Below are 17643 nucleotides of genomic sequence, written 5' to 3' on the forward strand. Positions count from 1 at the left end.
AATTGATTGTTCCTTCGTAAGGGTATGTCTACACTACATGCCTCCATCGACGGAGCCATGTAGATGAGCTTTGTAGACATAGCAAAATACCTCGTGGGATGAGGTTTAGTGGGGCAGTCGACAAAGGCTTTTGATGTCGACCACAGAGCGTCCAGACTGCTGCGCTGAGCCGACAAACAGCCATTTGGCACAGCACGGCAGCCATTTTGATATAAATGAAGCAGCGATTATTTAAATCGCTGCTTCATTTTGCTATGTCTACAAAGCTCATCTACATGTATTTCAGACCATTTCTCCAGTTTGCCCATGTCCATGTCATTTTGAATTTCAATACAACACTAGAACTGGAAGGGACCTCGAGAGCTTATCGAGTACAGTCCCCTGCCCTCATGGCAGGACCCAGTACCGTCTAGACAAGTGTTTTTGAAAGTGTACTATGGAAACACTTTCAGAAACACTTTAACTGACCACCCCAGTTTATGTACCGACGCCATGGCCACGGAGCCTCGTGACTCCCGCTGGCTCCGTTTCATCCTTTGCAGCCAAGGGGAACCGCAGAAAGCGGCATGGGCTGGGCCACCACTTCCTGTGGCTTCCCTTGGCTGCAAAGGACAAAATGGAGCCATGAGGCTCCATGGCCTAGGTGCCGGTACATAAACTGGGGTGGTCAGTTCAAGTGTTTCTGAAAGTGTTTCAGAAACGCTCTCAGAAACACTGGTCTAGACCATCCCTGATCAATGTCTGTCTACTTGTTCTTAAATATCTCCAGTGATGGAGATTCCACAACCTCCCTTAGCAACTTCTTCCAATGTTTAACCACCATGACACTTAGGAAGTTTTTCCTCGTGTCCAACCTAATCCTCCCTTGCTGCAGTTTAAGCTCATTGCTTTTTGTCCTATCCTCAGAGGCCAAGGAGAACAATTTTTCTCTCTCCTCCTTGTGACACCCTTTTAAATACCTTAAGACCGCTATCATGTCTCCTCTCGGTCTTCTTTCCAAACTAAACAAGCCCAATTCTTTCAGTCTTCCTTCATAGGTCATGTTTTCTAGATCTTTAATCATTTTTGTTGCTCTTCTCTGGACCTTCTCCAATTTTTCCACATCTTTTTTGAAATGTGGTGCCCAGAACTAGACACAATACTCCAATTGAGGCCTAATCAGTGCAGAGTAGAGCGGAAGAATGACTGCTCGTGTCCTGTTAATGCATCCCAGAATCAGGTTTCCTTTTTTTGTAACAGCGTCACACTGTTGGCTCATATTTAGCTTGTGATCCACTACGTCTCCTAGATCCCTTTCTGCAGTATTCCTTCCTAGACAGTCACTTCCCATTCAGTGTATGAGAAACTGATTGTTCCTTCCTAAGTGGAGTACTTTGCATTTGTCCTTATTACACTTCATCCTGTTTACCTCAGACCTTTCTCCAGTTTGTTCAGATCATTTTGAATTTTGACCCTATCCTCCAAAGCCCGGCAACTTCTCCCAGCTTGGCATTGTCTGCAAACTTTAGGGGTGCATCTAGACTGGCAAGATTTTGTGCAAAAGCAGCTGCTTTTGCGCAAAAACTTGCCAGCTGTCTACACGGGCTGCTTGAATTTGCACAAGAGCACTGACTTTGTAATGTACAAAATCAGTGCTTCTTGCGCAAATACTTTCATGCTCCCGCTCGGGAAAAAGCCCTCTTGCGCAAGAATACTTGCGCAATAGGGCCAGTGTAGACAGGGAAGAACTGTTTTGCGCAAAAAGCCCCGATGGCTAAAATGGCGATCGGGGCTTTCTTGCGCAAAATCGCATCTAGACTGGCCATGGATGCTTTTGCGCAAAAAGTGCTTTTGCGCAAAAGCATCTGTGCCAATCTAGACGCGCTTTTGCGGAAATACTTTTAATGGAAAAACTTTTCCATTAAAAGTATTTCCGCAAAATCATGCCAGTCTAGACGCAGCCTAGAAGTATACTCTACTCTCTATGCCATTATATAAATCATTGTTTAAAAAGATGCTATCTTGTACATCATACAAGGTTTATGATATCTTCGCTTTAATAGCCCATTGTAAAGGGGCACCATGTTACCAGAAACAGTGGAAGGCATTAAGGCCCTGGGTTCTCTTAAGCGAGCACAAGATATATTCTGTTAAGCTCAGACTAGAAGTGAAAGAGGGATTTCTTGTGCACTAAGGAGTAGGGATGTTAGATATAGTGTAACTGAATAGTTGTGTAACTGCACAAAATATTATCAGTTGCATGACTATATGATAGTTCCCTGGGGCAGCTAGAGCACTCCCAGCCCCACTCCCGGGGAACCCTCTGCCACCCAACGCAGAGGCAGCAGAGGCAGCAGCATGGGGTGGCATGTGGAGCCAGTCTGAAAGGGGAGCCAGTTTAAAAACCAGCTCCCCTCACAGATCGGCTGCCTGCTGCCCTGCATTGCTACCTCTGATACAGAGGCAGCAGCCCCTGTCTGTGTCTGTGGGGGGGTCTGAGCTCTTCATGGACTGAGGCAGTAGCACAGGTCCGCCCCCCCTAGCCTGGACAGAGGCTGCTGCCACAAAACAGCCTGTGCCCATGGGAGCCCCAGGCTTGCTGTAGACACAGGCTGCTTCATGGCCTCCTCCCCACACTGCTGTCGTGCTTATCGGCCCCCCTCACTCTCCAGACTGCTTCCTCTCTATCAGAGGCAGCAGCCTGAGAGTGGGGGGCAAGTGGATTCAGTGCTCATGGGAAGCCAGCTTAAAGTCAGCTCCTCACAGGCACCAGATCATTCCCCTCCTCCCCCCCGCTTCTCATACAGAGGCAGCAAGGCGGGGGAGGGAATGCATGTAGTTGACAAGATTAACCGATAAGCCTAGGCTTATCAGTTAATCGTATAGTTGACTACACATTGACATCCCTATTAAGGAGTGCTAGCAGGAAGCCATCTGTGATTGTAGTTAACCCCTGCAGAAGGCATTCAAGTGGCAGGGGAAAGGAGGGATTTTATGTGGCTGCTTGTAGACAAGACATCAAGAACAATCTCAATTATACTGTATTGTTCTTGGGTCTGCAATACTGTGTGTGTGTTTGATTTTTAAAGGGATGGTCGTCTAAGCGCAGGGGATGAACTGTTAACACTGAATGGACAATCACTTAAAGAGCTCACCAGTAAAGAGGCTGAATCTCTCATTCAGTCAGCAACAGGCCTGGTGAATTTGGTGATTGCTAACAAGGTAAGTGCGAGGGCTGTGGCACACCCCACATCTCCGCAACATTTCAACAGCCTCGATGTAAAAGACAAGAGGAATCTGTGCACCGAACATCTGGAACTTTTGTTTTTTCTCTTCTTGACAAACCCCCAAACCTCGTGTGGTCTAAGTGTGCTAACCTTCCAGCAGCTCTTCCAGGACAAACAGAGGCTATGGGAAGCCCTCAGCCCTTTGAAATTTTATCTGGGACTATACAATCACTCCTTTCATAAGCACATGCCCTACCACTGTGTGTTTCCAATGTACAAATTGACCAAACCCAGGGTGGATGAAGGGAAGATCCTAGAATCCAGACCTGAGCTCAGAGAGGGCCAGGGACCCACCAGGTTTGGGTCCAAGGCTCTATAGCTGAGGGTCTCACTATTAGAGAGTGCTCAGGTTTGCCATGGGGATCAGAGAGCAGGAGGTAGCATTAACAGGACAGTGAGGCAGGACTATTAAAAACAAATTCATTTTCAGTTGAAACCCTTTGATTTTTTTTTTGTGGATGGGCCATTTGGATCCAGATCTCATGATTTTAATCTATCCTCAAGCACACATATGAATGGTACCAGTTGTATTTCCCTAATTTAGTCCTTCCTGTTCTTCCAGTATTTTGTCATATAGCAAAAGCATGCAAAATAAAAAGGAAACCAGAGATTTTCTTACATTTTATATATGCATTCATTTAAATTAAAATCCTACTTCCATAATTTGTAAGAGAGACTCAGAATAAATGATTGGATCGGGCATTCACTTTGATAAAAGTCAAGAGCATGTTGGCCAAAAATTACATGAAGACAGCTGGACCTGGACACAATCTAGTGCATGTTAAGGTAGTACTGTTTGAAACAGAACTATATTAATGCACACTAACAAATTTTTAATGTGTACCAACAGAGTCCACCAAAGCCAATGAGTGAGCAACATATTAGTGCACGCTAGAATTACACCTCATTAGCTCAGCCTAAAGCGCTTTCCTGCAGTAAGTTCCATGGAGGTACTTCTCTGCTTTGCATCTGCATGGAACCCCCTGAAAGTCAGTGGTGTTCACGCAGAGTTCACTGCAGGACTGATACCTAAATATTAATGAAAACTATGTTCAGATCTCTAGAACCCAGGAACCACACATAGTCAGTACAGTTTCATCAGTGAAAAGAGAACTGAGGTCTGCAGTCCTGCCCAGAGCATGCCTCTTTATACCATCTTCATAATTGACACCGTCTCTCAGGGTTGTTTCTTTTTCCTTTCAAAATCAAAGAGGACTTATAAGGCAGGCTATATCTAACGTTTATGTTGTGGTAGTACCCAACCCAGGTTTAGGCCCCATTGACAGTTTACATTGTACACTATGTTGGCTGAAAAAACCCCCCTAAAAGTTAACAGAAAACGGTTTTGAAATGAGATTCTGGATCCAGCTGTTCAGCCAGAAAATCAGTTTCACAATGCACCCATCAGACTCTGTGTTTCTTGTTCTAAAGAATTCACTAGGGGAAGCAGGCCAGAATGAGGACGTGTTTTTTTATGATTTGGCAATGGCGCCACCTGCTGCTGAAGAGGAAAGTTATCATTCATTACCTCACTCTGATAGGCTACCTCCAAACAGCTCCACTAAAACAAGGCTTCAGGAAGTAAGTTGCATCTTTCTGTTGGCTCTCAACATCTTGTGACACATATACAGGCAGTCCCCGGGTTACGTACAAGATAGGGACTGTAGGTTTGTTCTTAAGTTGAATTTGTATGTAAGTCGGAACTGGTACATATTGTAGGGGAAACACTAGCCAAACATTTCTCCAGAGCTCAGTTTTATTCTCCCACACCTCACTTCCCTCAGTCCTTTATTCTCAAGCTGAGGTGTCTGCTGAGAAAAGCCGCTCTGTGTCTCCCTGGTCTGCTGGGGGGGAGCTAGCTTCGCGTCTCCCTGGTCTGCTGGAGGGAAGCAGCTAGTGCGGGGTTGCCTCACCCCGTTTGTAAGTAGGGATCCAATGTAAGTCGGATCCACGTAACCCGGGAACTGCCTGTAGTCCTGCTCCTATGGCATTCTGTGGCCTTCCCAACCTCTGCAAGATTCCCTTGTGTAAAATGAGCTGGGATTTTTATGCAAAGTGATAGTTTGTCACATCTGTGCAATTTTATCCTAGTCAGCTATTTTCCCAATGATTTAAGTGGGGAGGGGGGAGGGGAAGGGTCCAAGAGGACAGGGGTGGGGAGGGACGGTGCAGACTCTGGAAGCAGTGGAGTGCACCAAGGGGTAGGGGTGGTGGGTGAGGAGGTGCCACACTTACCTGGGGACATCCCCCTCTGGCAGTGGCCTCTAGGGTTGGGGGGTGCCCAGCTGTTGCTTCCCCCCAGTTGATCTCATGAGCCCCCTCTTCCTATGTGTCCCCTTGCCCCGGCTGCCACCCCTGGACATTTAAAAACATCCCAAGGGCCTTGCTGCCGCCACCAGCAATGCAGCTTCTGGCCACTCATGCTAGCATATGCGTCCTTGTGGCCGGAGGTGGCTCCATGTGCTGCTCCCAGCAGCTAGAGCAGTGGATGCTAGGGAGACATTCCCCCAGTACCCTCAGGCCACAGGGAGGCACATGTCGGCAACCATGGGGAGTGAGCAGCAGGAAGCTACTCTTGCCCCGCTGTGCTTCCCGTGGTGGTGCCAGGGTTCCACAGCACATTTTCCATTGCCCAAGAGTGGCAGGGAGTGCAGGGGTGAGTTTTGGTGGAGCCCAGCCCCAGGCCAGGAATATTCCTGGTGCCAGAGCACTATAGGCCCATTTAACTCACTGCCTCTGATTTCATATAAGCCAGATAAAATGATTTTCTCCCCACATTCTCGGATAAAAGTTAAATTCCAGGCTGAAGTTTCTGCAAACTAAATTGGGAAATTTTTTAAAAAAATGCAGAGTAGCTTCTGTGTTTTTGTCCTTGCACACAGCTAGTCATATTTGTCTTTTAAATATTCTGGGTCTCTTTTCAGGAATCCTCAACAGGTGCCTATAATGAAAGGCCTATTAAATTGGAAATACAAACTAATTGTTTTGTGCACTCTAAAGCCATCTGCCAAAGGACTCGCAGTAATTCAACCAGTAAGTTTCTAAGAGGAAATATTTTCATTTGGGAAATTTAAATGCATGAAACTTTCTCAGGTTATGGTATCATGATGTTGAAAGAAACAGTTTTTGCCACGCTTTACTCTGGGGCGTTTTAGCTAAAGTTTCTTTTGGAAGATTCAGGGTGCATGAAAAGCTAATATTAAAGAATGGATTCAGATATCCATGCATATTGATCAGTCATGATCCCTGTTTATAAACATTATGTATACATACACACGCACACTGTTTTGCTTATTGTAAAGGTGCACTGAACTGCTTCGGACTATTGGGGTAAGAAGGGGAAATTTTGACTAATTTTTCACTAAAATTAATATTTAACAAAAATAAATTTGTAATTAAAACCATTTTAAATTTAAACATTCCCATAAATGTTATGATTCCCAATGGCAATATACAGAAATACGTAAGAAACCAGAAGTGCAACAGACTACAAAAGAAGTCTTGAAGAAGAGAGACTTCCAAATGTGCCTCTCAGATCTGGATTCACAAATAGGGGCATACAGTACAGACCTACATGCACAGTGTGTGTCTTATATTTTGATTTATGATAGTAAACATCAATGAAATCCTAGATTGAAGTGAATACCAAAATTCCTATTAACTTCAGTTGGATTGTCATTTTCCTTTATGTGTTTGTGTGCAAGGATGCACATGGCCTTGATTTGTAGATTCAATTTTGAAGGTCCCTTGGAAAGATTGAGTGAAAATGCAAAAAGGAAACAAGCAGCATCAATTCTGAGAAGGAAATTAGATCTTAAAAATTATTTAATTTCTATACTCGCCAGTGTGGTTAGTAATAGGGGCAGTGGCATTTTTAAATGCATCAGTTTTATGTTGGGAATGTCAGTTTAAATCAGGGTTAATATCTGTGCTGAAGTTTTAATGCTGGCTGTGTTAAATATTTATGTTAAATGAGACATCTGAACACGGAGTTAATGATGTTCTCTCCCTTTCTTTGTCTATCCTCAGACAACATCACACAAGTTTACTACTCTGACAGTGTATTCTGAGTTTATCATTTCCCACAACGTTTTAAAACTGCATTTTAATATCTTTTAGGAGAAGTGAGAGAGCTGTCTTCTGTTCTACAATAACCGTGTACAAGTTCTGGTTGTAATTCCTTGACACAAAAGTGATAGTGATCCGGGTTACTCAAGTGGGCTCAGTACAGGATCTGTTCTCTAATCAAATGCACAGAAAAGTGATAAATGTCCCCTTTCAGCTTATTTTGTGCTTCATTGGTAAAATATTTGTCATATGGAAATGATTATTCGCAATTCTGTTGTCTGTTTTCCATTGAGTATAATGAACCTGGCTTTTTGAGTGAAATACTTAAAAACTAACAACTTAGCGGCGTCTCCAGTAAACTTTTCACTTTTGTCAGGTACTGTGGCAATAGGCACCCTGGAAATGCATTAGACAGATACAAACAGCCAGAAAAGAAAGGAATGACACCTGCCTTTGACCAGGGAATTGAGATTAGCTTTAACTTTCTGAGGAGGTGCAGTAGCTGAAATAGATGTGAATGTACATAGCATACATTCTGTGAAAGCAGGGCTACTCAACACACGGCTCATGGGCCGCATGCGGCCTACGGCCTGTTTTTTTTGTGGCTCGTGGTGCGGTTTGGGTTTACATGGGGCTCCACATGCGGCCCATGGGTGGGAGCCAAAACAAAAAGTAGTCAGTATAATGGTCTTCTGCTGCTATGTGTTTTAGTAGTTAAATTCCTGCACTGTCATTGCTCATTAAAAGTGCTGTCATATGGGTGGAAATCGGGTAAATATTGCATTTTATTAGCAACAGCAGAACTGACTTAAATGGGGCCTGCATGTTGTGTAGCCTTGCCCGTCAATGTGAAATAAGCTATTTGCATATATTTGCATATATAGTTGCATGTATATGCAACCACACTTAAGTTGTGGCCCTTGGCACGTGCTGTGAGTATCATTGTGGCCCCCGAGGCTTCCAAAGTTGAGTAGCCCTGGGTGAAAGTGAAAAATAATATAGCAAGGATAGCAATAGTGACATCTACAGGACAAAGCCAGAAAACCTAACTCTATACTCTATATAAGTGACGAGGAGTCCTGTGGCACCTTACGGTACGTCTACACTTGCTCCCTAGTTTGAACTACGGATGCAACTGTAGGAGACTGAAATTGCTAATGAAACGGGGATTTAAATATCCCGTACTTCATTAGCATGATCTCGCCAGCGCGTTACTTCGCTGAACAGTTGTTTCAAAAGTGAAAGTGTGCGCCGGGATGCATTAGTTCGAATCAAACCCCTTGGTTCGAACTAACGTTACTCTTCATTTTTTGTAACGTTAGTTCGAACCAAGGGGTTTGGTTCGAACTAATGCGTCCTGGCGCGCACTTCACTTTTGGTTGCCTAGTTCGATCTAGGGAGCAAGCGCAGATGTACCCTTATAGACTAAGGGTATGTCTACACTGCCACCCTAGTTCAAACTAGGGTGGCTAATGTAGGCATTAGAACTTTCAAGGAGGTTTAACGGTAGCTCGAATTAGGAGCTTTAATTTGAACTACCTAGTCCGTGCTGCGTGTAGCTGCGGGCAGGTAGTTCGAACTATGGGCATTTAAAAATGGCACCCACCCGAGAACATGCAAATGAAGCCGGGATATTTAAATCCCGGGCTTCATTTGTAAGTTCGAATGCCTACATTAGCCACCCTAGTTCGAACTAGGGTGGCAGTGTAGACATACCCTAACAGATTTATTGGAGCATAAGCTTTTGTGGGCAAAGACCCACTTCGTCAGATGCATGTAGTAGAAATTCCAGAGGCAGGTATAAATATACAGGCATAAGAAAAGAGTACCAGTCAATAGTAAGGCTAGAGATAACAAGGAGTGGAAATCCATCAACCCCATGAAGAAACCTGCACAAGTATAGACATGGGGTTGATGGATTTCCACTCCTTGTTATCTCTAAGTTTATTCTTGACTGGTACTCTTTTCTTATGCCTGTATATTTATACCTGCCTATGGAATTTCCACTACATGCATCTAATGAAGTGGGTCTTTGCCCACGAAAGCTTATGCTCCAATAAATCTGTTAGTCTATAAGGTGCCACAGGACTCCTCGTCGCTTTTGCAGATTCAGACTAACATGGCTACCCCTCTGATACCTATACCTCTGTATATCAGTGTGCTAAAGTTTTAAACAGGTGAATTACCTGCCCTGTCCCCCAGCTGTGCATATTCCTTCTACTATACAGAAAATAGGCAGTGATGCAGGAAAATAACCAAACTGCAAGTCGGTAGCAGACAGAAATACCAGGGTTATCCAGTTAAAAATCTCAAAGGGGTAGCCGTGTTAGTCTGTAACTTTAAAAACAATGAGTGGTCCTGTGGACTTTAGAGACTAAGGTGCGCCAAGGACCACTTGTTTTTATGGTAATCCAGGTACAAGTTGCCTGATCTTTCTCCTCATAACTCATACCAACAGAACCCGTTTGTGAAAACACAGTCTAGCATTACGTGGAAAGGCTTGATTACCTCCTCCTGAGAGAATTGGGATGCCTGTGTCCTAGAGGGTCTCATCCCTGTGTAGATAGTATCTGCACCACTGTCCTTCTCAGCTGCTTCTCCCAAGGATGCAGCTTCAGTTAACAGTGAGGCCTTCATAGGGTCCCACATTGGCAGATGCTGCCCTGAGATATGCTGAGTCAGCACCCTGCTTCCCCTTCTCTTTCTCCCCACAACTTGGTCAGCAGCATTGTGGTAGGACAGGTGGATGCAAGTCTCTTGGTGGAGCAGAGGGGTGCCATCACTGTGCTCTAATATAAGGCACAGGGGCAGATTTTCCACAATCAGCTGTCTTGCACACAGGGTTTAACTGTGGGAAAAAATAGACATCCAGCCGACTATCATTTGAAAACCTGCATCTACTACTAAATCTGCTCAACTGTGGAATAGTCATTCAAGGAAAGTGGTGAAATACCTATAAGAGTCTGATCCTGCACTGGCAGAAGCAGGGATTGGCTGAGTTAACAAGTCTTTTCCTCTCTCGCTTTTGATTTGGTGACAGATGTCTCTCTGTCTTCTTTACTTCGGGGTCATGTGATTTTGCTCTCAGTGCATCCGGTGATGCAATTAAAATGCTCCCTTGTAAGGAGCCATCTGGTGGAGAAAGAGAGAGGGAAGGACGCAGAAGCTTGTGCATAAAAGTGAATGGAACATGTGTGCACCCAACAGTCTTTGAACAAGGCCCTGGCATGCAGAACCTGTTGCTAGCTGTGTGCGCCCAGCAGCTGGTCATGTGAAGTCACTGCGTGCAACTGCAGCTTGGGGGAGGTGTGGTGCTTCATGGTGGCCTGGGACAGTTAAGATTTACAACCTGAAAAATCTTTCTAAATGGAGTTGATTGTGAGCCCGGTGAAATGTTTGATGCTGATGCTCCTGAAAAATACTGTTTCATGCCTTTTGTCTCCTGTAGGTGTAAATCCATATTGGATAGGGGAAATTGACTATCCAGTGTCAAGGAAATCAGCAGCATACAGAGACAGACAGCCCCATTCTCTCTACAGTAACCGGAAGTCACTCTCTCAGCAGCTAGACTGTGCAGTAGGAAGAGGTCCGGTAAGTGAAACAAGAAACCACAAACCACTAGAAAGTTACATTCAACAGGGTTCAGCCAGGACACTCCAACAGGGAGGTTGCACTTAGTTCTTTTTGCCAAAGTTCTCCCATCTTTGGGTCCTGCCACTGGAGACTACACTAGGGATACAACACGTCAGTGCACCTCTTAAGCCACTCCAGCCATGTTCCCTGTCAGCAGGCCTCCAAGTGAAGGGGCTTGTGGCTTCTTCCACCTATCCATGGTATATTTTCTCCCAGACCCTCATCTACCCTAAGGATACATCTACACTGATTGCTTATTTCGAAATAAGCTATTCCGGAATAGTTATTCTAAAAGAGATAATTTTGCAATAACACGTCTACACTGCAGGGAAGCCTCAAAATTAGTCCAAGGCAGGCTTCTCGAATATAGATGTGCTTATCTTGATTTAAAGCCCCAGGAGGCACTAGGGAGGAATAACTTAGAATGGCCCTGGTGAGGGGCTATTTCGAAATAGCAGCAGAGGAGTGTCCTCTTTTCTTGTTCACCCTTGTAGCCTTCTCACCTATTTGTAGCTAGCAGCAAGCACAGCCACTGTGACCACAGAAGCTGAATGGCCAATCACCTTGCTAGCCACATATGGAAACTGCAGTGCTGCTGAACTTGAAGAACTTTACACAGGCCCTTCTGCAGAGGCATGAATTTCAACACAATGTGTATAAACTTGCATACACATATCATAGAATACTAGAACTGGAAGGGACCTTGAGAGATCAAGTCCAGTCCCCTGCCCTCACAGCAGGACCAAGCACTGTCTAGATCATCCCTGACAGATGTCTACCTAATATGCTCTTAAATATCTCCAGTGATGGAGATTCCACAGCCTCCCTAGGCAATTTATTCCACTGTTTAACAACCCTGCCAGTTAGGAAGTTTTTCCTGATGTCCAACCTAAACCTCCCTTGCTGCAATTTAAGCCCATTGCTTCTTGTCCTATCATCAGAGGCCAAGGAGAACAATTTTTCACCCTCCTCTTTATAACACCCTTTTAGATACTTGAAAACCACTATCACGTCTCCTCTCAGTCTTCTCTTTTTTAAACTAAACAAGCCCAGTTCTTTCAGTCTTCCCTCTAAGCTCATGTTTTCTAGGCCTTTAATAATTTTTGTTGCTCTTCTCTGGACCATCTCCAATTTACCACATCTTTTTTGAAATGTGGTGCCCAGAACTGGACACAATATTCTAGCTGAGGCCTAATCAGCACAGGGTAGAGCAGACGAATGACTTCTTATGTCTTGCTCACAACACTCCTGTTAATGGATCCCAAAGTCACGTTTGCTTTTTTTGCAACAGTGTCAGACTGTTGACTCATATTTAGCTTGTGGTCCACTATAACCTGTAGATCCCTTTCTGCCATACTCCTTCCTAGACAGTCACTTCCCATTCTGTATGTGTGAAACTGATTGTTCCTTCCTAAGTGGAGCACTTTGCATTTGTCTTTATGAAACTTCATCCTGTTTACCTGAGACCGTTTCTCTAATTTGTCCAGATCATTTTGAATTATGACCCTATCCTCCAGAGCAGTTGCAACCCCTCCCAGTTTGGTATCATCTGCAAACTTAATAAGCGTACTTTCTATGCCAATATCTAAATCGTTGATGAACATATTGAAGAGAGCCGATCCCAAAACAGACTCCTGTGGAACTCCACTTGTTATACCTTTCCAGCAGGATAGAAAACCATTAATAACTACTTTCTGAGTACAGTTATCCAGCCAGTTATGCACTCACCTTATAGCAGCCCCATTTAAGTTGTATTTGCCTGGTTTATTGATAAGGATATCGTGCGAGACCATATCAAATGCCTTACTAAAGTCTAAGTATACCACATCCACTGCTTCTCCCTTATCCACAAGACTCGTTATCCTATCAAAGAAAGCTATTAGATTGGTTTGACATGATTCGATCTTTACAAATTCATGCTGGCTGTTCCCTATCACCTAACCACCTTTCAAATGTTTGCAGATGATTTCCTTAATTACTTGCTCCATTATCTTCCCTGGTACAGAAGTTAAACTAACTGGTCTGTAGTTTCCTGGGTTGTTCTTAGTTCCCTTTTTATAGATGGGCACTATATTTGCCTTTTTCCAGTCTTCTGGAATCTCTCCTGTCTCCAATGATTTTCCAAAGATGATAGCTAGAGGCTCAGATACCTCCTCTATCAGCTCCTCGATTATTCTAGGATGCATTTCATCAGGCCCTGGTGACTTGCAGGCATCTAACTTTTCTAGGTAATTTTTGACTTGTTCTTTTTTTATTTTACCTTCTAAAACTACCCCCTTCCCACTAGCATTCACTATGTTAGGCATTCCTACAGATTTCTCGGTGAAGACCGAAACAAAGAAGTCATTGAGCATCTCTGCCATTTCCAAGTTTCCTGTTACTGTTTCTCCCTCCTCACTGAGCAGTGGGCCTACCCTGTCCTTGGTCTTCCTCTTGCTTCTAATGTATTTATGAAAAGTCTTTTTGTTTCCCTTTATTCCTTTAGCTAGTTTGAGCTCATTTTGTGCCTTTGCCTTTCTAATCTTGCCCCTGCATTCCTGTGTTGTTTGTCTATATTCGTCCTTTGTAATTTGTCCTAGTTTCCATTTTTTATATGACTCCTTTTTTATTTTTAGATCATGCAAGATCTTGTGGTTAAGCCAAGGTAGTCTTTTACCATATTTTCTATCTTTCCTACACAGTGGAATAGCTTGCTTTTGGGCCCTTAACAATGTCCCTTTGAAAAACTGCCAACTTTCCTCAGTTGTTTTTCCACTTAGTCTTGATTCCCATGGGATCTTACCTATCAGCTCTCTGAGCTTCCCAAAATCCATCTTCCTGAAATCCATTGTCTCTATTTTGCTGTTCTCACTTCTACCTTTCCTTAGACTTGTGAACTCTATGATTTCAAGGATCAGTGCCTTCCACTTTCAAATTCTCACCAGTTCCTCCCCATTTGTTAAAATCAAATCTAGAACAGCTTCCCCCCAGTAGCTTTTTCAACCTTCTGAAATAAAAAGTTGTCACCAATGCAATCCAAAAACTTATTGGATAGTCTGTGCCCCACTGTGTTATTTCCGCAACATATATCTGAATAGTTGAAGTCCCCCATCACCACCAAATCTTGGGCTTTGGATGATTTTGTTAGTTGTTTAAAAAAAGCCTCATCCACCTGGGTAGGTGGCCTGTAGTAGACTCCTAGCATGACATCACTCTTGTTTTTTACTCCTTTTAGCCTAGCCCAGAGACTCTCAACACTTCTGTCTCCCATGTCTGTCTCCACCTCAGTCCAAGTGTGTACATTTTTAATATATAAGGCAATTCTTCATCCCTTTTTTCCCTGTCTAGCCTGCCTGAGCAAGCTGTACCTTTCCATCCCAACATTCCAATCATGTGTATTATCGCACCAAGTTTCTGTGATGCCAACAATGTCATAGTTGTATTTATTTATTAGCACTTCCAGTTCTTCCTGCTTATTACCCATACTTCTCGCATTTGTATATAGGCATATAAGATACTGATTTGATCTTGCCTCCCATTTTGCCCTGACCCTCCTCTCTCTCTGCCATTATAACCAATGCTCCCTCCCATTTCTGACCCATCTCCCAGGTCTCCATGGTTTTCACTTACCCATGGACTTTGCTCGCCTGTCCCTGTCGAACCTAGTTGAAAGCCCTCCTCACTAGGTTAGCCAGTCTGTGTCCAAATAGGGTCATCCCCCTCCTTGAAAGGTGAACACCATCTCTGCCTAGCAGTCCTTCCTGGAATAGCATCCCATGGTCGAGGAAGCCAAAGCCCTCTTGGCGACACCATCTTCACAGCCAGGCATTCACCTCCAGGATACACCTGTCTCTGGCCGGGCCCCTACCTGCGACAGGAAGGATCGAAGAGAATACCACCTGCACTCCAAACTCCTTCATCCGTACTCTCAGAGCCCTGTAGACACTTTTGATCCGCTCAGTGTCACATCTTGCAGTATCATTAGTGCCCACATGGATGAGTAGCATGGGGTAGTAGTCAGAGGGCCGGATAATCTTTGACGGGCCCCTGGCAGGCAGCATATCTCCCGAGATTAAATGTCAGGGCGACATATGGGCACCTCCGTCCCCCTCAGAAGAGAGTCTCCGACCACCACTACCCTACGTTTCCTATTCGCAGTGGTGGCAGCAGACCTCCCAGCCTTGGGGGTACGAAGCTTCTCCTCCTCTGTTATAGGGGGTGATTCCTTATCTCCTGTATCAAGAAGAGCATAACGGTTTCCTAGTACCATGTTGGGAGGGCTCAGAGCAGGAGTGGAGCAGTGTCTGCTGCCAGAAGTAACCAGCTGCCAGTGTCCACCCTGAGCCATCTCCTTCTCCACCAGTGATGTGTCAACAATCTTGTGTACTGGGATAGTTACCTCAGCTGCCTCCACATGAGCACTGTCCAGGAATTGCTCGTGGATTCAGAATCATCTAAATCGTTGATGAGGATATTGAACAAAACCGGTCCCACAACAGACCCCTGCAGAACCCACTTGTTATTCCCTTCCAGCATGATTATGAACTGTTAATAACTACTCTCTGAGGGTATGTCTACACTGCCACCCTAGTTCGAACTAGAGTGGCTAATGTAGGCAATCGAAGTTGCAAATGAAGCCCGGGATTTAAATATCCTGGGCTTCATTTGCATCTTGCCGGGCGCCGCCATTTTTAAATCCCCGTTAGTGCGGACTCCGTGCCCGTGGCTACACACGACACGGAGTAGGTAGTTCGAATTAGGCTCTCTAATCTGAACTACCGTTACTCCTTGTGGAACGAGGTGTAATGGTAGTTCGAATTAGAAAGCCTAATTCGAACTACCTACTCCATGCTGCGTGTAGCCGCGGGCACGAAGTCCGCACTAATGGGGATTTAAAAATGGCGGCGCCCGGCAAGATGCAAATGAAGCCCGGGATATTTAAATCCCGGGCTTCATTTGCAACTTCGATTGCCTACATTAGCCACCCTAGTTCGAACTAGGGTGGCAGCATAGACATACCCTGAGAATGGTTATCCAGCCAGTTATGCAACTACCTTATAGGACCCCCATCTAGGTTGTATTTCCCTACTTTATTGATAAGAAGGTCATGCGAGACCGTGTCAAATGCCCTTCTCCTGCAGATCCCTAAGGGAAGATGGACTACAGCATAGGTATAACCCATTTTACTGAGATGTATCTTTTATTGAGTATATTTTGGCATTGCACAGCTATTTCTCTGATAGTCACATTCTTAATGCTCTATGGTGCTGCACGAATAAGCTTATTCTCCTTTTCTAATCAACCCTCATTTCCTGACCTATGTGGAAGTTGAATTCTTGATGTCTGTTCCATACATTAAAGCCTCGTGCAGCTGCTAGTTTCACAATACTGCATAAACAAATTTGTAGAATTTCCCTGCACGTGTTTCTGGCCCCGCTGAACTTCATGCATGCTTAACATTAGATAAGAAGTTGATTCAGAACTTAAATGAACTTTGTGCTAATGTTCAGATAGGAAGTCTTCATAATGCCTGTAATCCTTCTGCCAGCTGGAATCGACAACAACAAGATCCCCCTGAACAATCCAAAATAGAAGTGGCTTGAGTCTCCACCCAGAAATCTGGGAAAACTAAACACCATCCCCAGACTCCTCTAAGAGGCAATATCTCCCCACTGCCAAGCACTGAGTCTGTGTCTAACAAAAGAAAGCTTGTATTAAAATGAAAGAGAACCAAGCATTAATTGGGGAAAACTCTACAACCGCAACCACATAGCCATAAACAAACATCCTTTTTCCATATATTGGAGTCAAGTATCAGAGGGGTAGCCGTGTTAGTCTGAATCTGCAAAGGCGACGAGGAGTCCTGTGGCTCCTTATAGACTAACTGAAGTGTAGGAGCATAAGCTACATGCATCTGACGAAGTGGGTCTTTGCCCACGAAAGCTTATGCTCCTACACTTCAGTTAGTCTATAAGGTGCCACAGGACTCCTCGTCGCTTTTCCATATATTGGACAATGTCTTTTGCCTCAATTTCTCATTGTGTGGTGTGAAATTTAAATGAACTACCGTCCGTACAACATATAACTCTCTCCACTCACAGTTGTTTGTCCTTAGCAAAGCTATGGAGTTCAGAGGTACATTCTCATGGGTCCATCTACCACCTCTGAAAGGGGAAGGGCATCAAGGCAGCAAGCAATGCCCAACCTGCTGCTGCTGCCTCTTCAGCTGGCTCCCTACTGCTACTCCTGCTATCTTTGCCACCGCTCACTGTTTGCTGTTGCCATTATCTCCGCCCGCTCACTCTTGCCAAATATCTTTGCCATTGCTGCTTACCATGTTCTGGGGTTCTCCAACGTAATTGGGCTCTTAGTGACTTCATGGGGTAGGGAGCCTCTGGGCCGCTGCCTCTTTGTTGTCTTTCACTGCAACGCTGTTCCCACACCACGTCCAAAGTTTAACTCCTAGTTCTGCTCCTCGGTGGTTTCATCTCTAGAAATCACTGAACAGAAACAAGGCCTCTCAGTTGAGTCCAATCAGCTCTGTCTGTAAGCATTGGATGGGTGAGGCTCAAATGATGTCTAGGACTCTTAAGGCAGAGTATTCACCATTGGGTAGGAATCCCTATTCCTACCCCCTCATCTTCAGTGGGATGTGGCATCCTTACCCCCTGCTTAGCAAGTGAGGTTCCGTTTAGGG

General features: G+C 44.6%; 1 protein-coding gene across 3 annotated transcripts in view; it reads left to right on the plus strand.

The window, feature by feature from the left end:
* The window catches only part of IL16 (interleukin 16), an 83441-nt gene that overhangs the window by 29432 nt on the left and 36366 nt on the right, over nucleotides 1-17643 (plus strand). For all 3 annotated transcript variants that reach the window (XM_075897118.1, XM_006139266.4, XM_075897117.1), the window contains 4 exons: nucleotides 3069-3201; nucleotides 4698-4847; nucleotides 6191-6299; nucleotides 10783-10925. In XM_075897118.1, the coding sequence (XP_075753233.1) occupies nucleotides 3069-3201; nucleotides 4698-4847; nucleotides 6191-6299; nucleotides 10783-10925 (535 nt within the window). The remainder of the gene's footprint in view (nucleotides 1-3068; nucleotides 3202-4697; nucleotides 4848-6190; nucleotides 6300-10782; nucleotides 10926-17643) is intronic.

The sequence above is a fragment of the Pelodiscus sinensis genome, chromosome 14 (assembly GCF_049634645.1).
Source record: "Pelodiscus sinensis isolate JC-2024 chromosome 14, ASM4963464v1, whole genome shotgun sequence".
Classification (NCBI taxonomy): Eukaryota; Metazoa; Chordata; order Testudines; family Trionychidae; genus Pelodiscus; species Pelodiscus sinensis.